This window comes from Dicentrarchus labrax, unplaced genomic scaffold (assembly GCF_905237075.1).
Source record: "Dicentrarchus labrax unplaced genomic scaffold, dlabrax2021, whole genome shotgun sequence".
NCBI classification, from domain to species: domain Eukaryota; kingdom Metazoa; phylum Chordata; class Actinopteri; family Moronidae; genus Dicentrarchus; species Dicentrarchus labrax.
This window is the reverse complement of record NW_026136713.1, coordinates 314,308-336,056: the sequence shown is the minus strand read 5'-3', so window position 1 is coordinate 336,056 and position 21,749 is coordinate 314,308. Positions and strand designations below refer to the sequence as shown.

The window sequence follows — 21,749 nt, the reverse complement described above, 5'->3', positions numbered from 1 at the left end:
AAATTGTTTACTTAAATAAAGGTAGTGGCAGATAAACAGTTTTATTGAAAAATAATATATTTGAAAAATATCAAGTTCTAATTTAAGAAAAAATCATAGAAAAAGAAACTGTTCTTCTTCAGGCCATGAATCACCTTTTGTCATCAACTGTTGCCTTCACTCCATCCTTGTTCTTCTGGATCAGACTACAGGTCAGACCTAAAAAACAGGTGTTTTTTGTATAGCCCACAAGGGGTGCATGGTGGGATGAACATGCTTGTTGCTTGGCCTACTCCTTTTTCCCATTTACATGCTTTTCCTCTAGGTCACCTTATAAGTCAACATCGGAACAGTTTCCACTTTTATGCAGACGATACACAGATTTATTTTAGCTGTGACCCTGCAAACTGGTTTCAGAAAACCACCCACACCCCTCCAAAACCGAAAATACAGCAGATCCCTCCAGCAAAATAGTGATAAGACTAATCATAGGTCAAGATAGTGTAAATATATTATATTATTAGGGATCGAGCACTGAAAGTGCAAGACCCTATTGTTCCTCTAGGAATTATTATTGTTTTTCTGGGACTTCGACCGCATATTTGGCCCCCGCAACATGCTCAAAATGACATGAAAATTTGCACAAAATCCAAACGGAGCAAAAATACCGATATGACATTGTCCCCGTGCACGGGCGCCGCCACACGTCTAAGCCACACACCCCAAAATCAGCCCCCAAGTCACGTAAGGCCCACATGTACGAAAATTGCTACGCATGTGTGTCATGATAAAAGAAGCAGAAAAGCCTCTTGGACCCATGCCCCAAAACCCACAGGAAGTCTGCAATTTCGATACTTAATTTTCACTTGTGGCATCCATTTTGTGGTCATTTTGACTTTTTGGGCTTGTATTTGAACGAACTCCTCCTAGGGAATTTCTGGGATCTGCTTCAAAATTGGTCAGTACAGTCAAAAAATGGTGCTGAATGAACACTGTTCATTTTTTAACTGTACATTGAAGGGCGTGTCCATGGCGTGCCGTCAAAGTTGGCCATTTTGAAGTCTGTGGTCTTTGAACAAACAAACTCCGAGGGAATTTATCAGATCTGCTTCAAAACTTGACAGTACTCTTAAATAATGTTGCTGATTACAAGTTGGCGTGCCGTCAAAGTTGGCCATTTTGAACGAATGTCAAACTGTGATGTCATTTTTGGCATTTCAGTGCTTCTATTTTAACTAACTCCTCCTACAGGTTCTATTGGATCTACTTCAAAATTGGTCAGTGCAGTCAGTTTTTTTCTTGGAACATTGTGCCCGTGGCGTCCCGTGGCATCCAATTTGAAACCATCGCCATGAAAGAGGGATTCGTCATAACTTCTGACTACCTGATCCGATCTCAATGAAACTTCACGTTTGATAAGAGTCCCACCCTGAACACGTCTATGTGATAATATTCAGTAAAAGTGAGAGCGCCACCTAGTGGTGAAAGGAAATGTCATTTTTTTATACTTTCATGTTCTACTCCTAGCAGGATGATCAGATCCAGCTGAAATTTACATATGAAATGCAAAACACATTGTTGATGATATGTGATGAATGTGGTGAGTGGGCGTGTCTGTGGCGTGGCGGGAACTTTTGATGTACCGCCACAAAACACGAATTCGCTATAACTTGAGTGTACATTGTCCAATCGGCTCCACACTTCACTTGTCTGATAAGAGTCCCGCCCTGAACACATAGTGATAGCGACAGGAAGTAAGTGCTGCGTGGCGATTTTGAGCTGATTTACGTGAGATTTTCATGTCGTGGTCCGCACGTGTTGCAGCTTATATTTTATTCGTATAATTTTCTTTTCTATTAGGGGTGCTGGACTTGGGAATGATAAGATCAAGGTAGCAAACACTACTGTATCTTCTTGCTTTTCAAAATAGAATAGAAAGTCCCATGTAAAAGTGAGAATCTGATAAGTAGCCACACAGTACTTCAGTGTTAGTAATAAGAGTAATCTTTGCATTGTGATTATGCTGTACCAGACCAGACCAGACCAGTGAGAAAACCCTCTATGAACCTCTGGAAATTGTGTGGCTTGCACCTTTCTTTTCTAGATTAATCACTTTTATACCCTTACTTACTGTGCAAATGTTGAAAATGATTGGCCTAGTGATTCCTTTTTAAATTTGCAAGGACTGTATATTCTGTATTCTTGAGGTGAGCTGAGGAAAATCTAAGATATGTAAATGAATATAAAATTGTATTTAGAGATGGAAGAGGAGCAAAAATTTAATTAATCACTTCATCAGTGTATTTTACCTCATAGTGAGGTAGACTGCTGGTTTATCCTTTTGTATGTCCAATTGTTTAATAGTTGTTTAATATTTACTTAAACCACCACTGTTATAGAGAGTCACAAAAACAGTAAAGTACATACAAATCCTCAAAGTTCAACAATAAAATATGTATAACTGCCCACCAGAACCACATATGTACAATCACATATATTAGTATTTGCAAATGAAGATCCACCCCTGCATTAAATGCTAGTCAGCTAATGTGCTGTTAAATATTAGCTTGTTGCTTATGGTGAGGAAGAGGGGCAATAGATTTTTAGATATCTGCAACTTCTTTTTTGTTTTTTACATATTTTGGGGGGCTTTTTTCCCTTTATTTGACAAGATAGCTTGAGAAATGGACAGCAAAGAGAGAGAGAGAGAGAGAGAGAGAGAGGATGACACGTAGCAAAGGACCACCGGTTGGATTCGAACTTCTACAGGGTGAGCTGCCTGGTCGCCCCATATAATTGCAACTTTGAATATTGCTATCAGATCTAGGCCTGTTACATATGTTTCCTTTAGCCTACAGCCTTACAGATATATAACAGTAGCCAAAATTGCATGGGCTAACTTGAGCTGACACTTTTTTCCTGAAAGATCATAATAAGTGTAATGAGTTATGTCAATTTTGTCATTTAACAGATTTTAATGCGGCTACTTTTAATGCACAGACCATCTTAAAACCAACAAAAAATGCCTAGTCCAAATCAACATCTGTCCTAAAGCTGCCTACATCCTTGCTCTTATGCAGCTACTTCCTTGCATAGGTAGGGGCAGAAGGTCCCTTTTGGCTAGTTCTGCTGTTAAATTGTATTGGGGAAAGTTCTACCCTTTTTTACATTTAAAAATATTAGATTACTATGTTGCTAACTACAATTAATAACAGCAAATTATGTTAATTATAATTAGCACTGAAATCATCTAAATGTCTGCCTATAGTGTCAGGTCTGCCATAAGTTTTTATGAGTTTAGGCACACATGAATCACTACAATCAATCACTGTCTCCAACACAAGAGAGGTTTATGTTATTAGTTTGAATCCAGAGAAAATAATACTTAGTCTGTTTCACTTGGTTTTATGGGGCAAACACAAGTGGGAACCTATCATGACGTCACCCATTAGTTTGTGCAGTAACATTTTGAAGTCTCAAGTTTGGTGTTTTGGATTTGTCCGTAGCCAGAAACAATGGCAGCTCGCCTGGTCACACAAGATCTCATATTCCAGCTAAACAGTACACTAAAATATCTTTCTGAAACGATGAGAAATAGGCAATGGAGCAACAGAATCTAGCTACATATCTGATCAGCACTGCCTAGTTTGACAGTCTGATCTGAGTTTGGTGCGCTACGCTAGACAGACTCACTGACAGTGACCTGTCAATCAAAAGGTAGCTCCGCCCAAAAGCATACGCAGCTTTATCGTCTATTTTACTCTAAATGGGACCATCATTTACTAAATGAACATCATAATGTATGGAAGAGGATGTGAAACTAGAGACTTAGACCCTTAACTCATCAGGAAACTGTTTACTGAGCTCATAAATGAAGTGAGAAGTTGACTCATTCTCTATTAGAGTGAATGGAATAGCTGTGTTATTGCAGCCAATAGAGCTCCCCTGCTGGCCTTTACGTAGAATGCAGGTTTTAAGACAAGTTCTGTCCATAATATATACTTTCAATAGGCTAACATCAATGTTATCTTCCCCAACAGGCTAACATCACCTGCATGTTATGTTACAACCTGGTTGTATTTTCTAGGTTATTTAGCAATGAGCGTCCACCGTTGACATTTGTTGGTGAAGTGAGTGTCAGCTGACATGGTCTCCCATGGAGCTGCTGTTGAAGCTGCAGCAGGTAATTTTCCTAAAAATATTTTTGTCATATTTGCTGAAACTTTCACTGTATCCTGACAGTAGTACATAACACAGATACTCTGTGAAAAAATCAGGTTCCTCTGGCTCGTTGTAGCCCTCCTAATGGTATTTGCTAGAATCCACCAGGCCTGGACAAAAACAACAAATCATAACCGAGAAAGATAGCTGATTGTTGAGTCTCACTTCCAGGTCATCAAATACAGACTTTTTGGGACCCTGGAAATGAGACTCAACAATCAATTATCTTCAAGCTTACAGCTCAAAGTGTCTTTATATCTTTCTCGGCTCCGATTGGTTGTTTTTGTTCAGGCCCGGTGGATTCTTGCAAATGTCACTAGGAGTGCTTGAAGTTAGTTCACCACTTAAAGAGACATGTGAGGAACCTATGTAGCTCATTGTGTGTGTTCATCATATACACCTCCTTTCACACTGTCATTTGATATATTTTTTGTGTAAAATATCGACTGGTACAACCTTTAAAATCCATACACTGTCCTCAATTGGTGCTTGTGTGCGCCCTCTTATGGCTGTCAAAATGGAGCAACAAAAATACAGGGAACATCCCAAAAGTGCACTGTGATGCTATCAGAAGTACACTCTCCTGATACTCTAGTGAGTGTGGGTTTTAACATTATATTGGTATCATAACTAAAATAAAATGTTCCTAGACCTGATTTTACTATTTAATTATGGATTGACATTTTATGGATAGACATTTGCACAAAAAGAACCTAACATAATATAAATAAAGTTATGTGATATAAGCTTCCTCTACATTGCAAGAACGTTACTAAGACTAATGGATGTTGCTATATTCATATGACCGTGCTGCAGAGAAACTTCTTCCTTGTTCCCTGCAGTACCCACAATGTGCTTTAACAAAAGATCACAAATTTAAACCACTCCATCTAAACTCTTACTTCAACATATAGTTCAAAATGATCAAAGTCCACATCAGCCAATTAGAAAGTACAGCTCTATGTCAGCCCTGTGCAACAGAGGAACATAGTTCATAGATCAGAAAGTCCCAAAAACATGTGCAGCATAGACCCTCTAATTACAAAACATCTTTCTATCCAAGGGAAAAGCACTTAACAATAATAAAAGCAATTTCTGAAAAAAAAGTTTTGTCGTTATGATCTAGAGCCAACACATTATGAAGAAAAGGGCTTCATTAGAGCCAACGTGGCTTTACAACGATCTCAACTGAGGTTGCTGTTTACTCGTGCTGAAGTAATTGCTGTGTGGATCCATAAGTTCTCCCTGTTTCCGTTCTTTATACTAAGCTAGACTAATCACGTCCTGACTCCAGCTTTGTACTGAACACACAAAAAATGAGAGAGATATGGATCTTCTAACCTCACTCTCTAAAAGAGAACAAAAAAGGGTTAATGTTGAACTATTAGTGAATGCACATAGTGATTGTTTGTAGATACAGCCCAACTTCCTGCCTGATAAGACAGTTGACTTTTATGGTCTTGTGCGGCTTTAAATAGCCAACACTGTCCATATAATGAGCAGCAAGGCAGCAATAAAAGATGTTGTTCTGCTACTGAGAGCTCCATTCTGGCAAGTGCATTGTGTCCAGATGTGTGAACCTCTGTCCTGCATGTCTGAATGTTTATTTCCATGTCTGTCCCTCCCGTGGTCCCTCATCCTCCCTCCTCCTTCCTCCTTCTCCCCCCCCTCCCTCCATCTCTCCCTGAGCTCCTGTCGTCCTGCAGGTGGAGACAGAGACAAGGAGAGGTCGTCCACCACAGGCGAGGATGAGGAGGGGTCGGGGCAGCCCAGCCAGTCTGCAGCAGAGGATCGTGGGTATCCGTCCTGCAGTGAGGAGCCTGGAAACGTGAACTTCCAGTAGGATTCTCCTCTGAAGAGATAGACGGAGCCTGGAGGAGAGGGAGAGGAGTTTTCACACCCAACAACTTGAAATGTTTTTAAATGTTTTGCAGCTCTAACAAACAGCACTCTTTGCACTCTCTGCAGTTTTCTTTATGGGCCAGTCTCTGTGCTGAAAGTTGGAGAAAAGCCTGAAACACTGGAGGCAGCTGCATAAACTGATCTTAAAATACATCCATTACCATAACCCCCCATACCTTTTTCCTACTCCAGTAAGCCAGCTTACAAAAATCGTCTTCACCACCTACATTTATATACAAACCCGAAGCTCTGGTAAAGCCTATCCAATAGAAGGTAGGGCCTTGAAAGACATTTTATCCTCGGCAGGGCATTTGGTCCTTATAGAGACAGAGAATGTGACACACAGATACAAAGATGATTCCTGTCCTCACCATCGCTCTCTGTGGTGATGCCACTGACACCATCTCTAAGCAGCTGCGTCCAGGTATCTTCTCGCTTCTCTTCCTCAGCAACTCCCACGGTCCCCCACACGGGGCCCTCCTCTGGGTCCCAGACCAGGCCCCACCTCCCTGCCGCTACCTCCTCTTCCTCCTTCTCCTCCTCATCGGCTCCAGCTAAGCTCACCCCCATCCTGAGGGCAGACAGGGGCTGAGGATAGCCTTCCTGCAGGGACAGATCCCTGAACAGCCAGAACTGGGAACCTGCAGCAAGACAGGACCTGGAGAGGTTACTGGGCTGACTCCCTCCACATTTGTCAAAGAAAAATCATGTGATCTGCTGTTGATAATGTAAATAAGTTGATCCAGATGGTTGCACAGAAGTTAAACTGTTATGGTTTATATTCAAAATATATATAAATCAGTGTTTTATTAACATTATTGGAATATACCACTGATAAAGATTATGGCATGATCTGACTGTCTCTCCAGCACAGCGTGAACATGAGGTAGGTCAGGTGGTAGACCCCTCCACAGCCTCCTGACAGAAGCCCCTCGGCCTGATACCAAACCACCACCATTGACTCGCCACATCATCAGACCTGGAGGTACGAGGAGACAGAGAAGCGAAGAAATGGTTGAGCAAGGGAGATGGATGTCCATTTTCTAATTTGACATGCCTATCAAGTCAGTTTCTGGCGTTTTCAAACCTTTGAAGAAGAAAGTCTCTCCTCGGATCCTTGCCACAGCATCAAAACTGGTGTTACAGCGATCTATGGAGAGGCTGGAGGGAGAAAGCACACAGGGAGACTTACTTGAAGAGCTTCATGGCATCATTTAGTAGAATAAAATCAAAGACAATAATTAAAAATGAAATGTAGTTTCATTAGTAAAAATTGTGACAAATTCATCGACAACCTTTTGTTCCATGACAAAGACCAGATGCTGATGAGATGGAACTGACTTTATTTAGTAATAATGTAATTTAAAAATAAAACTACAACAATATTTTTAATGTACATTGATGACAAAAGAGGTACCTGATGGCAACAAATGGTCAAAACATGGGGACACCTCCATACTTTCAATTCAATTCAATTCAATTCAATTCAATTTTATTTGTATAGCGCCAATTCATAACAGAAGTTATCTCAGGACACTTTTCAAATAGAGCAGGTCTAGACCGAACTCTTTATAACATTATTTACAGAGACCCAACAGTACCACCATGAGCAAGCACTTGGTGATGGCTCTAAGTGGGTAGTCATCTGCCTCGACCAGTTGGAGAGAGAGAGAGAGAGAGAGAGAGAGAGAGAGAGACATAGACAGACAGACAGACAGACAGACAGAGGTGCACGGCAACAACAGTAGCAACAACTACACTAATAGTACTGACTGACTTTCTCGCTCTTTACACGGACACTAAAGGGTACCTTGTTCATCATTATGAGACGTTGATGGGCGTGACAAAGCATTGGTATTGGAAGCTCTGGGAATGACAACGGGCTGAAAAGCTGGGACGAATACTACAAACCTGATCAAGGAGCACCAAGATGTTATGTAGATAATAATGTTACATTACCAATTACATTTTTTGACTTCTACAAAAGGCAGTAGTGTAATGTAATGTTGTATTAGCATCTCACAACGACAGGGCATTGCTTACATATTGGGGTTTAGCTGAACTTAAAAGTCAGTTCTTAAAATATTATTATTATTTATTAGACATGCTATCCATGCTAAAGCTGCACAATGTAATTGCTACACACATTTGATAGTCAGGTCTTGTTGATTTCCAATGGCTCCATGCAGCTAAATATAATCTATTAGCGACATCTGCTGGTTTATCAGACAACCTGTTACTTTGTAGATAATTTAGGGAATGAGTTATTTTAGCCTAAAATCTTTTTTGAAAGCAGTTTTCAGAAGTTTGATTAGAAATTAGAGTTTGATTGACCTTGACTAAAACTAGAATAAAATGTTTATAACATTTTTGTCAACTAATCTTTTGAAATATCAAGAGTTTTAGTTGACTAAAAACTGACTAAAAATATAAAAGTAGGTTGTCTAAATATGAATATACCATAACATTGGAGTAAGACTAAAACTAAATGTAAAGATATCGTTTAGCATTTTATACAAGGTATGGGGGAAACACTAAACGGCATTGTGAAACAAATTCGGTTTGTTTTCTGAAGAAAAAAATCTGTTAATCTAATCTCTGATCTTGTGAGTCATACCCATATTTGTGATGATTGTGGTGCCCTCGGTGGCGCAACTGAGGCTCTGGGGCAAGGCGAGGAGCATCAGTAGCCAGCAGCTGGTTCCTTTTACCTAAAACAAAAGTCAAATAAATTTAAACCTTTTGACAATAAATCAGGATTCCCTTGACAATAACAATATATACATTCATGGATTATAATGGGCAGACCACAAACTCTTGTGGTTTACCTTTACTAACTACAGTTGCTAGTTATGTTTATGCAAAGCTTTTTTCTCTTTTGCAATGCAATAATTATTTCATGATTTCCCCAAGTACTCTGATCTGTCTTTCAGTGATCAATCAATTAAAAGCTGTCAAATTCTGATATCATAATCTTCTATAATCAGCTTTAAGAGCTCAAGTACTCTTAAATACCATTGCCAAAATCCTTGGCAGAAATCTTATTTATATGATTATTGATTATCATTATTGTTTGCATATGTGGTTATCACAAGAGCAAAGTTCAGCCTTTAGTCCTGAAATAAGAATATGACAACAAGAAAACAATGTTCCAAGTGTTTCTGGTGTAACGGTGGGATCATGAGAGAATCACTAAAATTAGATCACCAAACAAATATTCCTTGATTAAGAGAGAATAAAGCCTGTTATGTTTGGACCACAAAACAAGACTAAGAGTCTACAGCTAAACTAGCAGCTCTGTGGGGCTGTAGTAGTGTATACAGCAGTGCTTTGAGCTAAATGCTGACATCAACATGCTAACATGCCAACATTTCATTGCAGAGAATTTCCAGATTTTGGTCCTTTGATTCTTTACAATGCCATGCTTTCACATGAGCATCTCAGCATAATGTGAAAGATTATACACAAGACCGGGGGGAAAATGACAAGTATTCGCATGTCGCGTTGGTGGAACATAACAAGATTGTAAGTAGAGCTTCAAAATGCCAAAAGAAGAAACAGGAGCAAGAGACAAAACAATAGCATAGGCAATTTATTGAAAATTGCATTTAAAATCAAACAGGCTGTTCATCAGCTGATCAAAAGTTTAAGACCATAGCCCAAAAAAAAACCCAAAACAGAACTAAAAGTGTCAAAAAAAGGACTCAATAGTGAGTAGGCCCACCATTGTTGTTGATCACTTCAAAAATTCGTTTATACATGCTTGATGCGAGTGTTTCCAGGAGCATGGTGGGAACGTTGCTCCATGTGGTGAAGATGGCTTCACAAAGGGCATCCACGGTCTGGAACTGTCGTCCGTTTTTGTAAACTTCCCTTGCCATCCATCCCCAAACGTTCTCAATGGGATTTAGATCAGGGGAACACACAGGATGGTTCAAAAGAGCAACGTTATTCTCCTGGAAGAAGTCCTTCGTCAGGTGAACTGTAGCGTTGTCCTGTTGAAAGACCCAGTCATCACCACACAGACGAGGGCCCTCAGTCAAGAGGGATGCCCGCTGCAACATCTCCACATAGCCAGCCCAGACCATGATGGAGCCTCCTCCACTGTGCCGCCTTGAAAACATCTCCAGTGGGGTCTCCTTATCATGCCAGTAACGTTGGAAGCCATCAGGACCATCAAGGTAAAACATTTTCTCATCAAAGAATAAAACTTTCTTCCACCTTTCAATGTCCCATGTTTGGTGCTCCCTTGCAAAGTGCAAATAGGCAGGTTTGTGGTGTGGGAGGAGATGTGGCCTTTGAAGATGTTTTCTGTTCTTTAAGCCCTTCTGTCGTCGATTCCGTCTGATGGTTATTGCGCTACAGTCAGCATCAGAAAGGGTCGAGGATCGGTCTGTGTCTTCACGGACAGCCGGTTGGATCCTCCAGCTCAGCGCAGGTGAAATTTTTTTGGGTCTACCACTTGAGCTTTTTGTCCCATAAACCTCAGGATCTTTTAAGAAATTTAAAATGACTGTCTTACTGCGTCCAACCTCAGCAGCATTGGCGCGTTGCAAGCTCAACAATCCTGCCACGTTCAAAGACAGAAAGCCTTTTTGCCTTTGCCATCAGGTGGTCGTGACAGTGTGAATGCCTGATAGAAAATGACATGAAAGCCAGATTTTTGCACAGATTTGGACTTTTTAAGGCTATGGTCTTAAACTTTTGATCAGCTGATGAACAGCCTGTTTGAGTTTAAATGCAATTTTACTACTTGCAACCTGGTTATGTTCCACCAACGCGAAATGCAAATACTTGTAATAATTAAGATTTTGTTCAGGAGTGTATTGACAACAAATGGCACTATCTGCCTCAGTCCATGCAACACAGCTGTCCTCATGTATCCATAAATGCTTTACTTTAATGGCTTTGCAGCTCCTTTCAATATCTGATGATACAGTTAAACAAAACCTAACAAGACCAACAGTCTACAGCTAGCAGCTCCATGAGGCCGTAGCCTTCTTGTGTACAGCAGTGCTTTGAGCTAAATGCTAATGTCAGAATGTTAACATACTCACAACGACAATGCTAGTTCAGGTATATGTTTCATTTAAGTGTGTGAGGATGCTAACATTTTCTTTTTAGCACCAAGCATAAAGTACAGCTACGGCTGATGGGAATGTTATTAGTTTTGGACAACTTAAAAATGTGACCTGATGATGGATATAAGGTTAAGGGATCATCAAAGAGATTAATTCATCCTGAGGGGAACATGGATGTCTGTATCAAATTTCACGGCAATTCATCCGATGTTTGTGGAGATCATTCACAAAAGGTATTAGACCAAATGTCAGGGGATCCCCAAAGTCAGTCAAGTTCATCTTGTTGGAACTATTCCTCTTGGTGCCAATCCATTCAGTAGGCTAGATGTTGAGGTATTTCGCTGGATAAGTAGGTAAAACTGTAGGTAAAAAGTCAGTGGATCACCAAAGTCAGTACGATTCATCCTCTGGACACAATGGATACCTGTGCCAAATTTCATGGCAACCTACCAATGTAGAGACATGTCACTGGGTTACATATTCATATTCATATATTGATTTCATTGGACCAAAGTCATGGACTGCCCGCCCAATAATTACACTCAGGGCACCTTGTCAACTTCCATAAATAAGAACAACTGCGACTAAACTTCCTCCGGATACAGCAGCAGCAGCCGTGAAGTTTAGTCGGAGGATGTATTAAAAGTAACAAAGCAGCAGCTTGATGCTCATGCAGATGCATTTGGACAGAGGTTTGCATATCCGAGCACACAGCTGTCTGGCTCGAGAGTTGGGGTTGGGGAAAGCATGCATTACATTATACAAAAGGCAAAATGAATTAAGGATCACTCTTTTTAAATAACAATGCAGTCACACATTTCATCGTAGAGAAATTTCCTGATTTGGGTCCTTGGATTCTTTACAATGTCAGGCTTTCACATGAGCATCTGAGTGTTATGTGGAGGATAAAACTCACAACAAATAGCACTTTCTCTCTGTACTTTTTCAATAACACACCAGAGGTCAGTCCATGCAATGAGTTCACAGCTGTCCTCACTCATCCATAAAAGCTCCACTTCTATGCCTTTCATGGCCCTTTTTAATATCTGAAGATGTTAAGCCATAATAATGAAGTCATTATGTCTCCTTTCTTTGGTTTTGTGCTTAAAATATATGCATTCCTACATGCCAACCAGGGAAAATTATAAATCATCATGTGACCAAAAAGTTTTTTTTACTTTTTAAATTCTCATGGTGGACATTGTGACATGCCACACACAGGCGGGAGAAAGGTATATCTACCGTAGAGCTGGGTGATGTGCTCCAGATCTTGGGGTCCCAGGCTGTAGTGGAGAGGGTCTCCAGTAGGACCCTGGTAGTAGGGCCTCATCACTGAGTGGCGGGAGGAGGAGTGAGCAAGGCCCAGTGCATGGCCAAACTCATGGACCAGCACTGTAAACAGGTCAGTGCCATCAGAGGCTGGGAAGGAAGAGAGAGAAAGACAGAGAGATAAAGAGAAAGATAACTGATTAGAGCCCTGTAATCAGCTACTAAAGGATGCAATGTTCATTACACACCACAAGATAGAGCTGTTGGACAGAACAAGCAACATACTGACAATGTTGGTTTTCAAAGAGTCTTGTTGCAAAGGCATCATACGTAAAATTTTATGTCTGAGTGCCACGACAGAAGAGGTTGGAGTCACCTTATGCATGACATTTTTCCACTGGGGAGCATGAATGTTTTGAGTTTAAATTGTTTATAATTTGTATCATTTGTGTTTCAACTGCATGGTACAGCTTGGCTCTACTCGACTCGACTCACTATTGGCACAAGAGTTTTCACAAATTATTTTTAAATTATAGAGTATAGCCAGACAAGAACATTAAGCATTGCAATGGACAGCCATTTTGATATATTTTTTGTAGAAGTAGACATTATAAAGTAGAAATTCGTCCTGAGGATGGTGCTAGAGGAATTTTGAAGTCCTCTGAAACGAGACAAATTAAATTAAATTCAATTCAATTTTATTTGTATAGCACCAATTCATAACAGAAGTTATCTCAGGACACTTTTCAAATAGAGCAGGTCTAGACCGAACTCCTTATAGCATTATTTACAGAGACCCAACAGTACCACCATGAGCAAGACCTTGGTGAAGGGGGCCTCTTAAAAGGCAAAACTGCCTTTTAAGAGGCAGAAACCTAGGACAGACCCCGGCTCTACGTGGGTGGCTGTCTGCCTCGACCAGTTGGGGTGAGAGAGAGAGAGAGAGAGAGAGAGAGAGAGAGAGAGAGAGAGAGAGAGAAGAGGGAGAGACAGAGAATGAGAGAGAGAGAACAGAGGTAACGCAAGAAGGACAGAGACAGAGACAAAGGTGCACAGCAACAACAGTAGCAACAACTACAATAAAAGTAGTAGTAGTGACTGATGGTGATAATGATGATACAGCAAGTTTAATGAAAATCCAGCCATTACTTGTCAAGATACCTCACGAAGTGTTGGTCAAGAGAAGTAGTTAATAAAATCCCAATCATAAACTCACTCAGGGGTCGTCAGTTTACTAAATGATAAAAAAGGGGTTGGGAACCACTGGTCAAGAGGACATTTTGGCCTGACAGAATCAAGAGCATTGGAGGTACTACTGTTGTGAGACATGATGGAGAATTGGGCTTTTAAGTTATAGAAGGATTTGTTAAAAAAGTTGAATTGTTAATTTTTTTCTATTGCTAGTTTATATACTAAATATCAAAGTGCATCCTGTTGGATGTGGCAACAATTACAAGCAGAATGTGCTACGTGCTGCGGCGTCAATGTGAAATACAGATGTGATAATATTAGAAGATGAACTGTAACATTGTTCCACCTGGTTGTCTGAAAGCCCACTCCTCCTCTGCGTCCAAATGAACTCCTCCTGCCCGGGCAGGGTCTGATGGGAAAAAAGCATGGCCGACTGCACCGCCTACCCCATCGAAGGGATAGCCATCACCATGGTAACCATGGAGGAAGTCTACCTGTAGGTCTGCTGCCTCTGGACTGCTCACCTAAAAACAGAGGGCAATAGAGGAGAGGCTTGGTGGGGATTTTCAGGGCAAATTTAGGAAAACTATAGTAAAGGGCAGTAAGTATGTGTGGCTAGGCATGGGTAGTTGTGCCCAGCTGCTGTCCCAACATTGTTTTTCCACCAGCCTTGTAGGCAACTCTTACCCGGTTTCACTGCCAAGTCGTCAAATACTGCTGCTTGACTTCAAAATTGGACGCTATAGGTGCCCCTCTAGGTCATTTCTGGGTTCAGGTGACATGGTATACAAAGTGAGAAAGTCCGCATATGAAACCAAAAGTAAACAATTTCTTACATGAACATACTTAAGTTACATCAGGTACGTAACGTGACTTACAATCTTTTCTAAGCAGTTTTTGTGGCTAAATTAAATTGAAAAGCTTTCAGAATTTTAACCACACATTTTGAAAGTCTAATTGGATGTTGCGTATTTATTATTGACCACAGATCACTGCATGTCCCGAAATGACACTAGAGGGATACCTACAGAGTCATATTTTGAAGCATAGGGCCCCTGACCAAGGGTAGTATTTGGCAAGTTGGGAGTGAGAATGTGATGTATCTTCCAACTTTTCCATATGTCAGTAATGCAGCATCAGACAAATGTACCAACCTCATGGAACTCCAGGGGTGTTGGCTCTGCCCACACTCTTAAAGCATAAAAGACCAATGAGCGAATGGTTTCCCGAGACAGACGGGAAGAGGAGGGGTACGAACGCAACCTAAGAATGTAAAAGAGCGTATTTGTGTAAGAGAGAGTCCAAGGGAAAGACCCAGTTACAGATAACTTGAGGCAAATAAATGTGGGTCTGTAAAGTTCACATCTTAATTAGAAATAGAAATTACTCATGTTTGGTCCAGTTTTCCAGACCATAATCTGGTGTAGATTATGAAAAATGTATCTTATCTGACCTCCAGTTAATGTTCCTGCGTGTCCACATGGAGATAGCCCTTCTCCTCCGCCTCCTCATGTTTCTCCCCTCCTGGTTGGCTAGTAGTCTGGATGGTTCGTCTTGGTCAGGAAGGGAGCAGCGCGGGCTGTTCATCAGTGCCATTGTCTCTTCATCTGAACACACCAAAGCACAGAGGAACCAGAGGAAACCAGAGGAGTCACATATAGAATACCAGATTCAAGAAGGAGTAGCCTAAACATCGGTTTGTTGAGTTTTACAGCAATCCTCACCTACAACCCCAGTGTCTTTGAGGCCTCCAAACCTCTGCATGGCCCTCACAGCATCAGTGACAGCTGTCCAGGCCTGTAACTGACCAGTGGAGGGGTCTGAGGGTGGGAGGTAGCCATACTTTATCAGCCAATCCTATGAGGAAAGGAGAGCAGATAGTCAGAGATAGAGCAGATAGTGGAGTAAATACAGTTGGCAACCATGACTAAATACATGCTGAAAGTGTCTGCAAACAGTTCATTGCAAACGCAAAATGTTCATACTGAACCAATGTCTTTTTCATGGTTATGTTTAGGTTACTCAAAGTCTTTGATGCTGGAAGCTTGTATTGTCTCAGCCATTCAAGCACTTTTAGATTCATAACATCATCACGTGAGTTGGACTGAGACCCAAACCCAAAGTCCAGACTCAACGTCCCATAAAATAGTCACCCTACTGTACATCTTGCATCCCTCCAGCTAGTGATAATTAGCAGACAGCAGGTATGTTTAGGGTTGCAGCAGTATATACCGATACCATGTTATACTGTGGTATGTAAATTGACAGCTATCATTCAGTATATATTTGCTTATCTATTCTATCGAACTATACTGCAGTAATGTTAAAGCGTTTGTTTAACCAACCATCACTCCTTTAGGGGTTCAAGGGTTATTATGACTGATGATGAAAATAGAATTGTGTAATACTGTATACTGTTAAACAGTAAAACTATGAACATTTCTGAGATGGTTATCGTACCGTGAAGATCTCATACCATTGCATCCCTAGTGTTTATGTATGTCTTCTTCAAATGAGCTCATATACATAAGTCGGATATGCACATGTTCAGTCACAGATCACTGTAACTGATGTATTTCAAAATTTGCATTCCCTTCTTCCTGCCTTCCTTATAAATGTTCATGCTGTTTATTTTACCACCAGCTGGGTGCTCTCATCTTCAGTGGGTGTCACTGGTGCAGAGGAGGGTGCGGGGGTTACGTCAGCAGTGGATGCTGTTTGCATCCATCCAGTGCTCAGGCACAGAAAAAGAAGCCACATCTTCATCTTGTCTGCATGTTTTATGCGAAATATTCACTTGAGAGATATCTCAATGATGTAAATCCATCAGTGTCAGAGAGGATATTCGGACCCTGGAGTGGCATCAAAAAATACAATGAAAATTTTAAATTTGGAAACAGCTGCAAGTATTATTAATACAGCAATAAAAGAAAGGCAACAACAACAAGTATAAATTGTAAAATGTTGCATTAACTGAGGCCAATATTTTTAGTACAAGAGCATATTACAGTAGAAAAGCATGAAACACAAATTAAATACAAAAAATACTGTTATAACAATTTTGCTATTCTAATTCAATTTGTTAAGCTTATGAAACAGTTCATACATTCATAATAATCAAATACACAAACAGGGTTGCCACTGTGTGAAATATATCCACTGTTATTGCTTTAATATAGTTCTGTCTTGGTAAAAGTAAAAATATTAGTCCACCCTTTTTCAGCAGTCACACATACAATGCAGAAACAGCCCTTCTAGAAGTTCATTCACACAGTGTTAGAAAAGCCCATTAAACAGGAACTAACTCATTCATTGACATTCAGAGACCAATGCACAGCATCAGGAGCATTTTGAGGTTCAGTATCTTGCTCAAGGATACTTCGACATGCAGCAGGAGTTGGGAATTGAACCAATGACCTTCCAATTAGTGGAAGACCTGCTCTACCTCTGAGCTAAATATTCTTAAATATAATCAAATTTTCTTATGTTGATAGCTTGGCTAGAATAAGCATAACAATCTTAGGCACTGGAAGACTGTAACAGAACTTAAAACTAGAAACTAGAATATAAGCTAGTAGTGCTTATTAAAAGCAATGAAAACTCAGTTCTTTAAGATAGATTTGACTAAAATAAGCATTTTGGTCACTTTATTGAGCTGATTTTAAGAATTTCTACCTTGTTTTGTGGTTTGTTTTACCATTTTTTATTAAAACAATGAAAAACTAAAAAGCTGTTTCATTTCCAACACTGGGACAAGACTGCTGTCTCTTAAACTGAGAAGTTGAACAAGTAGTCTTCCTCTTAAAACCAGGAAAATAATCTTGTTCCTCCGCTGGGATATTATACAAACCATTGTTGGAACTAGTTACTGGTTCAATTGAGCTCAATATTAGCTCTAATATCTTATTAAGAAACAGTTAGATATATTTTCTTAAAACCAGATTACTTTTCTAATGCAACACATTGACTCGACAAGATTTTTTTTCTTTTTAGACAAAAACTAAGACTCATTACCCAGAAACAAGGCTTTCTTACTGTCTTGAGATGCACTGTGATTGTGGTACCAGCCGGTGTTAATTTAAGCCTGAAATTGATATGGGTTGATCAGAAGTTTCTATATTGATTAGAAAACGATTTACAGAAGAGCTTCAGAATTTAGCTTCAAAGCAAGAGTAAGGGAACTATTACAATTATTTTATATATAATTTTAAAAAACAATTGCTATTTATTGTTTGTTAGAATATGGATATTGAAGCCTTTTACTCTGCAGTTGAAAGTTTTTTTTCATAAAAGTTGCTATATTTATGAGAACAGATACTGACACATCTGACTCGTCTGTACCGGATACTCGTTTCAGCCAGGTACTCGCTTAACCCTTGTAAATACAATATATCCTACCTGTTATACATTGCAATGTTATCATTATCATTACTAATGCATTAACATGCTCACAGAAGCATTATAAGAGTTGCTTATAGTTGCCTAGACAAACTGGTTTTAGGTAAACTCAACCAAATCTTTACCACAGAGATGGAAGGTCTAAAAACACCATTGAATGCTCTCTTTAAATTAACATTAACATCCCTCCATCACATACAAAATGCTTCTACAGTGTCTTCACTAACATTGGAAAGGAAAGAAGGCACTAATACATGTAATAAATGCCTCACCTGCTTTGGCTTTTTATGCTTAAATTATTCCTGGTCAATGACTTAATTCTCTCGCTGCACAATCGGGAAAAACACTGTGACATCCAATGTCACGACAGCATGAATGAGTTAAAGGAGTCAGTGAATGAAGTTGACGGGAAACATCCATACTGTATTCCCACTGGGGAGATGATATACCAGATGCAATCAGAAGATGGAGGAAAATTACCATAAAACACAGAGGGGAGGGCACCGTAACTGCTGTACAGGACAGTGGTAGATGTGAGTGTGTGTGTCTGTGTCAGAAGATGCTTCATTTAATTAAGTTAGAGGGTATACCATTTCAGTTAAAGCATGGGGGGCAGAGAAGAAAGGATGAATGGAGGAGGAGAATAGTGTTAAAGTAATGAGATTAAAGCAGCAAAAAGAGGAGAGGGCAAAAGCCTGTTAAGAACCAACAAACATTCTCCCTTAAATCAAAGGTCATATTAACCTAATATTGTGAAATACATTTTTAGATTACACCCTATTTCTTTAGTTAAAAACTAGCATAAAAAGATTTTTTATCATAATACACACCTAGGTTGTCTGGTTGGCCATGACCCTGTACTAACTGTTCGTGAGCTTCTGTCACTAACTTGTGGACTAACTTGATTTTTTGTTCGTTTTGGTTATTGAGATGTATTATATTATTATTAATTATATATAGTTTTTAGGATTTAGTGGCATGGTATAGTTGCAGATATCAACCAACTGAATACCCCTCGCCTCAACCTTCCCTTAGAAGCACAAGGGATTTGGTTTGTCCATTCTGGGCTACTGCAGAAAAATGGTGGTTCAACATGGCAGAATCAGTGGAGGGGGCAAGCCCCTGGGAAGAGGGCTTTGAAGCCAATTTGACATAGTGGCCAAACTGTATAATGACAACAACAGGAACAATTTGTCAATTTCTTTTGGCTTCATATACCATGAGCAGTTTCCATAGGAATGAACATCCATGGGAAGATTAAAACAGCTCATTCTAAGGTAACAATTTTTATTTTGGGGTGATTATATACTAATGCAAACATATATTATATTCCATTTCTGACACTAGATCCTCCTAAATGTTACACACTAGACCTTTGTTGGGGATCAAATTATAGAATAAATAATAAATGTTACACATCTCATCCATATATCTTGAAAACTGACATTTTGTTTATGTTTTTTTAAAAAGACAGACATTTTAAAATTAGACTCAAAGCTGCATTCAAATATTTTTGTCCACTTGGGGGCAGCAGAAGTAACGGAAAACACAACATAAACCTACCATTCAAATACCTTTAAAGTTGACAACATGTTAGCCAATAGTCGATTTTTGCACCCAGCAGACACAGAGCAGTGTTAGCATTTATTTGGAGTCGTGTTTCTGACCACTTGACAAATTCAAGACCAATATTCACTCATCTTTTAGCTCTGTTTTTGGTCCCCACCAACCCCTGAGAAAACATCTGTTAGCTGTTCCATTTTTTTCCCAACCTAGCCACTAACTTTGTCTGTCTGCTGTTTAGTGCTGGTAACATATTGTCAGTTTATCAGCTTGAGAGCAAAACAGTAAAGTTGTGGGCCATAAAACCAAAACAATCAGCTGAAAGAAGCTAAAATGCTCTACAGAGCTGAATGATAATCCTCTGTGGACTCATCACCATAAATAACCCCCTTCACATTACACACAGTCAGAATATGGTTTAGTGCTGCTTTAAAAATTAGTTACAGAGAAAGACATTAAAACAACAAATGTTTGTGACATTGTCTAATGTAGGCGTGTCTTTTTTCCAATTTGTGACTTTGCATCATTTCACTTTTTTGTATGTGTTTTCCTTTTGGACTTCCCATTAATGAAATTGAAATTGTAGAAATCATTTTCCAGAATGTTCCCCAAATGTATTATTATTTTCATTTTTTAGTAGACTTGATTTGCAGCTTTTTTTTACAGACACATTTCAACCAGAGGGAACTGAGAATGCGTACAGTCAGTGTTTGGAAAATGTATTTCAACTGTGAGAAAGATTAGAAATCACACATTCATAGCTGCATCTTGAGGACACTGCAGACCTTCATAGGTTGAATCCTCAATTTTCTTTACATGTTAAAATTTTACTAGTTTCAGGGCAAGAGAATTCAATTAAAATTACTCAGAATTTCCACACCAGAATTAAAATCTTGGCAGCGAGCTCAGCTAAATCTAAAGGATTTTCATGCAAAATGTGCCGACAATATAATTGAATATATATAAACTGAATTATTTTAAACCTATTTTTGGTGAAATTGGGGGGTGTCTAAAATCCTTGTGGCCCTGCACAGATTCTGAAACTTGAACTGAATAGCTATACAGTCACTGTATCACTGATCGCAGCTGTACAGTAATTCTCATTATAGGTCTTGACACATTCAATATTGTTACCATCTGGAACTGGCCTCCAACATCTAACCTTTCACTGCAACATCAGATAAACCCACATAAAATGCCAAACACTCCAACTCCAGATCCAGCAGACAAACTGCAACCTTCAGACGAGTTAAAACTTCAGTGCAAAATAAACAGAAAGATGTTTTCACGCTTACCTTCCTCCTCCTCCTCCTTTGCATCCGTCCTCACTCTCTCTTTATCTGCCACTATGGGAACAGATGGGTCCTTTCTCTGCTCTTGCTTCTTCCCCTCAAAGCCCAGCTCCTAACCCCCCGCCCCCCACCCCCCTTCTACCCCACCCACTGCCATGACAAATGTAGGCTTGCATGTTTGCAGAAAAAGCCTCTTTTCTTTCACTTAAGAAGATCTTGACTCCCGCCTTACTTTGCTCTGTCGCTCTCTGTCCCGTCATCTGTTGGCTCCAGGTTCAGACCAATATCTAACACATAAATGTGAGCAATTGCTGTCATTTCATGTAATTCCTCTGCTCTAAAATTAAAACAATTAGTGCCAGCGCTGCACTCTCTGTATGTAGAATCCTGTGCTTTGACCCGGGAGGATTAGTGAGTGTCACACAGCAAAGATGGGTTTAGATTTTGAGTGTGTGTGTGTGTGTGTGTGTGTGTGTGTGTGTTTGCATGTGTACAACATCTGCATGTTCATGTGTGTCTTCTCTTATGATGGCATTAACATTTTACGCAAAATCCTCTTAACGCCAGGATTAAAACTAAAATGAAGACGAACAGATTTCTCTCTCTCTCTCTCTCTCTCTCTCTCTCTCTCTCTCTCTATCAGTGTTTCTTTTTTCATGTTCTTTCTTTGTGTTTAAGCCAGTGGACAAGTGTTTAAGGTTTAAGTGTTTAAAGACATTCACCCAAGTTAAAAAGCAGAGAACACAAAGTGGAATCACCTGTTGGAAAGATTGACATGAGCATAATATGAGTGTATGTTGAACTAGTTCATATCTTCCATGTTGCTGTAGGCTGATTCATGTCAATACTAATA

General features: G+C 39.7%; 1 protein-coding gene across 1 annotated transcript; it reads right to left on the bottom strand.

Annotated features, from left to right (window-relative positions):
* Window positions 1-4,852: 4,852 nt before the first annotated feature.
* Window positions 4,853-20,962, bottom strand: mmp17b (matrix metallopeptidase 17b). The gene is made up of 12 exons (XM_051420909.1): window positions 20,900-20,962; window positions 16,281-16,495; window positions 15,368-15,500; window positions 15,097-15,250; window positions 14,798-14,906; window positions 13,990-14,167; window positions 12,426-12,602; window positions 8,720-8,813; window positions 7,190-7,263; window positions 6,932-7,081; window positions 6,474-6,743; window positions 4,853-6,071 (listed from the first exon to the last, which is right to left on the bottom strand). The coding sequence occupies exons 2-12, from the start codon at window positions 16,407-16,409 to the stop codon at window positions 5,671-5,673; spliced, it is 1,869 nt and encodes a 622-aa protein (XP_051276869.1). The 5' UTR covers window positions 16,410-16,495; window positions 20,900-20,962; the 3' UTR covers window positions 4,853-5,670.
* Between the last annotated feature and the right edge of the window lie 787 nt (window positions 20,963-21,749).

What these genes read in the sequence shown, in the direction of transcription:
- mmp17b (XM_051420909.1), bottom strand. Translation starts at nt 16,409, where the DNA reads ATGAAGATGTGGCTTCTTTTTCTGTGCCTGAGCACTGGATGGATGCAA. An exon ending in CAAAGACACTGGGGTTGTAG is followed by an intron (nt 15,251 to 15,367) that starts GTGAGGATTGCT and finishes TGGTGTGTTCAG; the next exon opens with ATGAAGAGACAATGGCACTG. An exon ending in GTGGGCTTTCAGACAACCAG is followed by an intron (nt 12,603 to 13,989) that starts GTGGAACAATGT and finishes CTTCCTTCCCAG; the next exon opens with CCTCTGATGGCACTGACCTG.